Source organism: Lactuca serriola, chromosome 3, assembly GCF_051521515.1.
Source record: "Lactuca serriola cultivar US96UC23 chromosome 3, Lser_US96UC23_V15, whole genome shotgun sequence".
In the NCBI taxonomy this organism is placed as follows: Eukaryota; Viridiplantae; Streptophyta; class Magnoliopsida; order Asterales; family Asteraceae; genus Lactuca; species Lactuca serriola.
In genome coordinates this window covers 10,647,316-10,652,874 of record NC_136410.1, presented here as the reverse complement: position 1 = coordinate 10,652,874, position 5,559 = coordinate 10,647,316, and the positions used below count along the sequence as shown (strand labels likewise).

Below are 5,559 nucleotides of genomic sequence, written 5' to 3'. Positions count from 1 at the left end.
TGAGCAAGAATTAAACGTTTCCATCAATACCCAATAAGGTATATAAATCATGTCTCCTTCTGTAATGAATTCCAATGCTCCACAATGTGGAATCCCCTCAGTCGCAGCATTCCATAACTCTAACCACATCCAAAAATCAATATGAAGAGAAGCTGCAATAAAAAATAATAATTGTCACCATCTTATACAAATATTAGAGATTATTGGGGTATTAGATAGTGTAATAACTTGCAATTAAATATAATTTTCAAATAAAATTTAGTATGAGAAACTAACCAATGTGATCAAGGGTCAAAGAAGACATTATAATTAAAACATAAACAAATAACTATTAGGGATGAAACATGAAACTTTAAGGAGAAACATACAAATTTAAACCGTGAAGGATAACAAAAATTAACAAGTATATTTTTTAAGTAATTTAAACCAATATATTTTTAAAGTAATTTAAACCGGGCCGCAAGTTTATCCCAATATTGTTCCCTTAAGCATTTCATCGAACAGGTAGTAGACAGGTAGACCAAACAAAATTTCGAAGTATCCAAATCAAGGTCTCAAATCCTAACACATCAAAAAAAAAGGAAAAAAAAACAAATTGTGATTTTAACAACCAAAAGCAAAGGATATGACATACGTTGTGTATGAGTCTATCATTTATAATTTGATTGCTCAACTTATTGAACAATTCGTCAAAAGTATGAAAAAATGAAGAATCCCATAGAAAGATCCTATTCAAATTTCTAAATAACACAACTATGACAATTAATTTTTAAACCACAAAATTTGACACCCTCATAACATAAAAAACAAAATATATTTTACTTATGTTCATAAGAACCCAGATGAATTCGACCATTTCTGTTATTTGTCAACTCCAATTTCGACCTACAAGAAATCTAAAAAAAATCAAGCAATTTGAGTAACAATCATTTTAATGTTGTCACAACTTTAGCATAAATATCGCTAAATAGTACAAATATTAGTTATCAAGAAATAAACATATATGAGATGACTAAAAAGTTGTCAAGTGGAATTTGAGTTACTTGTTTTCTTACCTTTATCTGATGTATTTATAATTCCAAGCGTTCGACTACAAATCTAAATCGTTAAGTAAAAATCAAAACAACATGTTTTCCTCTATTTTCTTCTACACTACATAACTTAGGTTAGATATATTATGTAAAGAATTGAGGGAGGCGGGGTATTTTTATATCTTATTTTTTGTGAGATTTAATTGTCATTAATAGAATTCCTAATTTAATTCATTTTATTTTTAGTAATATTTAATTATCATTAATAGAACTCCTAATTTAATTCATTTTATTTTTGGTGAGATTTAAATATCATTAATGGAATTCTAATTTAAAACGTAATATACGTTTTATAAAATCTATTGACAAAAATAAATGGGTTAACAAAGATGATGTCATCAAATAATCCAAAGGTGGAAAATATATGATTAAAATGCAATCAATGGTCTTGATTTTAGAGATTATAAAGTAAATTAAAGAAATTTTATTAATTGCTTTTTTATTATTAAAATAAAAACCCATCCCAAGACTCAAGAGAGGCGGCTCCTCTTCACTTTCCACTTAGATTTGTCCAATGTGGGGAAGTGGGGATATTGTTTACATTTGTAGGGTTTAATATTTAGAATTCACCATTAAATTGAACTTTTTAAATCAAGAAAATAATTGTGTATATTTTTATTTACAAAATTCGAAATTAAAATCAAAATACTATAGTTATTCTATTTTGCAGCTAAAAATTGATGGCCTCGGTTGACGTTTGTGTAACGGAAAGTCATGTTTTTAATGATTTGAAAATCTTAAACTAAAAGCAATAATGTTTTCAAGTAGTCTTCTTTCCTTATTAAAAAAAAGTCTTGTTTCCCAACTCAAGGACTTTGGCTCAATGAACAAACTGTTCCTCCAATTCCCCAAACTCCAATAACTCGCCACAAACACAATGTTCCAATGACATGAGCCTTATTTTGATGAGAAATTAGGTTAGCCGAATGATTCAACAACGATGAGCTATTTTCATTGACTCAATGGGTAATGGGTTGGATCAATGATCAAACCACAGAACAGTCTAGTAACAGATAAATCACGAATAACGTTGACAAAAACTGAGTTTCATTCACCATTAAAGAAAAAGTAAACGAGGTTACATATATAAAAATTTCACAACTCTTGTGACAACAGATACGGTTACATTGAATGTGTAGTGTAGATTATCTATATGCTACATGAAACATACAAGGAGTTGACCAGTAGATATCTATAGATAGATAGATAGATTAGTTGGATTTGGTGAGATTCATACTGAAATCCCAGAGTTTCTTGGCGAGCTCTGCATGTTGAGCATGTTTACTTGCTTTACCCAAGTTGTTGTCTGCAAAATACTCACCACTAACCCCCTCAACTTGTGGGTTCAAGGCGACATAGCATGTAGTTGCAGTTCCCTGTGGGATGTTCTTCAAGATGCGGTTGAATACACCATAGAAAAAAGCTGTAAGTACCAACACAAGTTACAGATCATCAATCAATTCAGCATGCATGCATTCATATATGGAAAAACTAAGAGGACTAATTTATTGTGAAAGACACAATATATATATATATATATATATATATATATATATATATATATATATATATATATATATATATATATATAGTCAGTATTGGGGGAGTAAAGAAGAAATTGGATGTGAAATTAGGGGTTAAGAGATAGATATATTATACCATTGAAACCGCCATTGCGTGCAAGGTTGGTGGCAATAACTCCAGGGTGCATAGCATTTGCAGTTATTTTCACACCTTCTCCCTGAAACCTCCTTGTCAGCTCTTTCGCATGCAATACATTTGCAAGTTTTGATTGCCCATAAGCTGAGAATGCGCTATAGCTGAAAACCATATCATGCATGAATCAGCAAAAAAACACACACACACATTATAAATGAAGGTTTATAGAATATTATAATGAGATGCATCCCATCTTGAAAGGAGAGGAAGGTTTGCCTCTTCTCATCATTGATTTTATCGAACCTAATTCCTTCTTTGTATGTCATCCTGTGGATCTCTGATGAAAGAATAGCGATTCTTCCTTCTTTCCCACTTTCTTTCACAGTCTTTTTCATGGTATCCAACAACAAGTTTGTCAAAAGAAAGTTACCTACAAGTAACAAATTAAACAAATTATTTATGTATGTCCCTTTCTGCATCTAAAACGGCATATATATATATATATATATATATATATATATATATATATATATATATATATACACACAAGTAGTATGGAAACGATGACACATACCAACATGGTTGGTTGCAAATTGCAATTCTATGTTGTCTTTGCTAAGAGAGAAGGGAGGACTCATGATCCCTGCATTCAGACTTTTTAACACAAAAGAAAATTGATAAAATCAGTTCATTTCCAACATCCCCAATTTAATAAATAATCAAACGAATTTGTCTTTGTCTTACATCAAGATGTTCCATGGATACCCCTTTGAACAATATTGTGATTCAAATTGTCGAACGGATTCCTGTGAGCTGATATCTAACTCCATCACATCAATTTTTGCGTTGGGGATTTTCTCGACGATGCTTTCTTTCACTTTTTTACCAGATTCCATGTTTCTGAATATTATGTTCATATTCGGTTGCATCAAATTTAGACGATCGATGAGGACATTTAGCTTCATTATAATATGCAGATAATGGTTTATAAATAATCGTCATATCACTATCAAATCCCGCTTCAAATTTTAGTAACAAAATTTCAAAACTCTATGATCCCTGTTTTTTATTTCGACTTCTTAATCTTAATGATCAAATAGATCAGGGTTGTAACTTCAACATCAATTAGAATCGTCCAGATATAGACAAACAACTGATAATGGCATAGATGAAAAGTTCATCGACTTCAAGAAGTCAATCGGAAAATAGTTTCCGCAAACAAACACACAAGAAACAAACAGACAAAGATTTGCATCCGACGGAGCAATATTCAATTATTCATCAATCAGAAACAGAGCACACCAACACACACTCAAACATGAATTAAAAGTAAGGTTACCAGTAACAATGGCGGTGAGGCCAGTTCCATCAACTCCTTTAGTAACATCTTCAGCCGTAGAAGAAGCAGCAAATCCAGATTTACCCGTGAATATTGAAATCCAAGTCATTTTTTAGTGCTTTTTGGGTTAAAAAGAAAAACACCTGGAGGAAGCTTTTGTAGACGGCGATTCAAGTTATGATGAAAACTTGGATTAAAAAAACACCGATAATATAGCGTCACAGATAATCAAAGAAACCCCCACTTAGATGAAGCTTTTGTGGAAGATGATTTCAAGTTGAGATGAAAACATGGATAAAAACAACACCTATATATAGCGTCCGCAATAAATCAACGAAGAATAGAATAATCAAGGTGATTGAACGCTTAGTCGCTCTTTAAAATTAAAGAATAATGGAAACGTGACCTTCATAGGAAAGTGAGACCAAAAATATTCAACGGTTTGAAATTTAAAAGAATCAACTAAAATCATTTAGCTCAATGACGTTCTACATATTTAAGTGGCGGATTCGGAAAAGATAAATAGGGCTCAAACAAAAAATTTTAAGGGTTGTACTTAATAAATAATAATAATAATAATAATAATAATAATAATAATAATAATAATAACTCGTTCCCGAAGAAAGTTTCCATCACAAAATTGTCACTAAACCGACAAAATTACATTAAATTCATAATTATCAGAATTGTGATAGATTACCGACATATTAGTGACGGATTTCCAACGGATTTTCGAAAAAAAAATCACTAAATTTACATTTGACGGAAAAATTGGAGTGGTAGTCCGAGCTACATAGTAGCTCCGCCCCTACATATTGTCATTTTGAGTGCCTATACTTTATAACATCAACCCATGGTATTATTATATTCTAGAACGAATGTAAAAACTCTCTAATTTACTCATAAATTCCATATTTTGTTCGAGCAATAATTGGACCATCAACCTATGTCTAAGGGTAGATGTGAGGATAGACAAGCACACAACCAATTTGACAAGTTCGAAACCAATAGTTATAAAATGATGGAACTGAAACATGAATAGATCACATTGCTTCTTTAGGTTTTGAAATATGTGTTGGAGCCGCCAAAACCAATTTTGTTACTAGTTTTTTTTTATTTATTTGAAAGAGACCAGTTTTGTTACTAGTTACATGGTTTTATTAGTTTATTTTTAAAATTTATCATTACATAAATATAATTCATAAAATATAACTAGTCTATTACTAAGTATGAAGTAAATATAAATATTCCTTGTAAACGATAAAAAAAAAATTAATCATTTGACAAGAACTAAGTTTCTAATCATTACAAAAATTAAAGTGACAATAAAAAGTATTTGGAGGTTCTTAACGCATTCAAGATGCAACAAATTATTGAGATATGAGCATGATTTTCCCTTTGACCTCATTGCCATTGCAAACACTTAGTTGGGACAACTGCAGAGTAGATTTGAGGGAAACTATAGAGCAG

General features: G+C 30.9%; 1 protein-coding gene across 3 annotated transcripts; it reads right to left on the bottom strand.

The window, feature by feature from the left end:
* Positions 1-2,160: 2,160 nt before the first annotated feature.
* On the bottom strand, positions 2,161-4,381 carry LOC145091469 (short-chain dehydrogenase TIC 32, chloroplastic-like). Of its 3 annotated transcripts, none has more exons than XM_079029202.1 (6): positions 4,061-4,381; positions 3,495-3,709; positions 3,325-3,404; positions 3,027-3,180; positions 2,751-2,911; positions 2,161-2,514 (listed from the first exon to the last, which is right to left on the bottom strand). In XM_079029202.1, exons 1-6 carry the CDS (start codon positions 4,196-4,198, stop codon positions 2,303-2,305), a joined length of 960 nt encoding a protein of 319 aa, XP_078885328.1. In that variant the 5' UTR covers positions 4,199-4,381; the 3' UTR covers positions 2,161-2,302. The 3 variants fall into 3 exon arrangements, with proteins under 3 accessions (XP_078885328.1, XP_078885326.1, XP_078885327.1); XM_079029200.1 differs by having other exon boundaries at positions 4,090-4,380; XM_079029201.1 differs by having other exon boundaries at positions 3,054-3,180; positions 4,090-4,380.
* Positions 4,382-5,559: the final 1,178 nt, after the last annotated feature.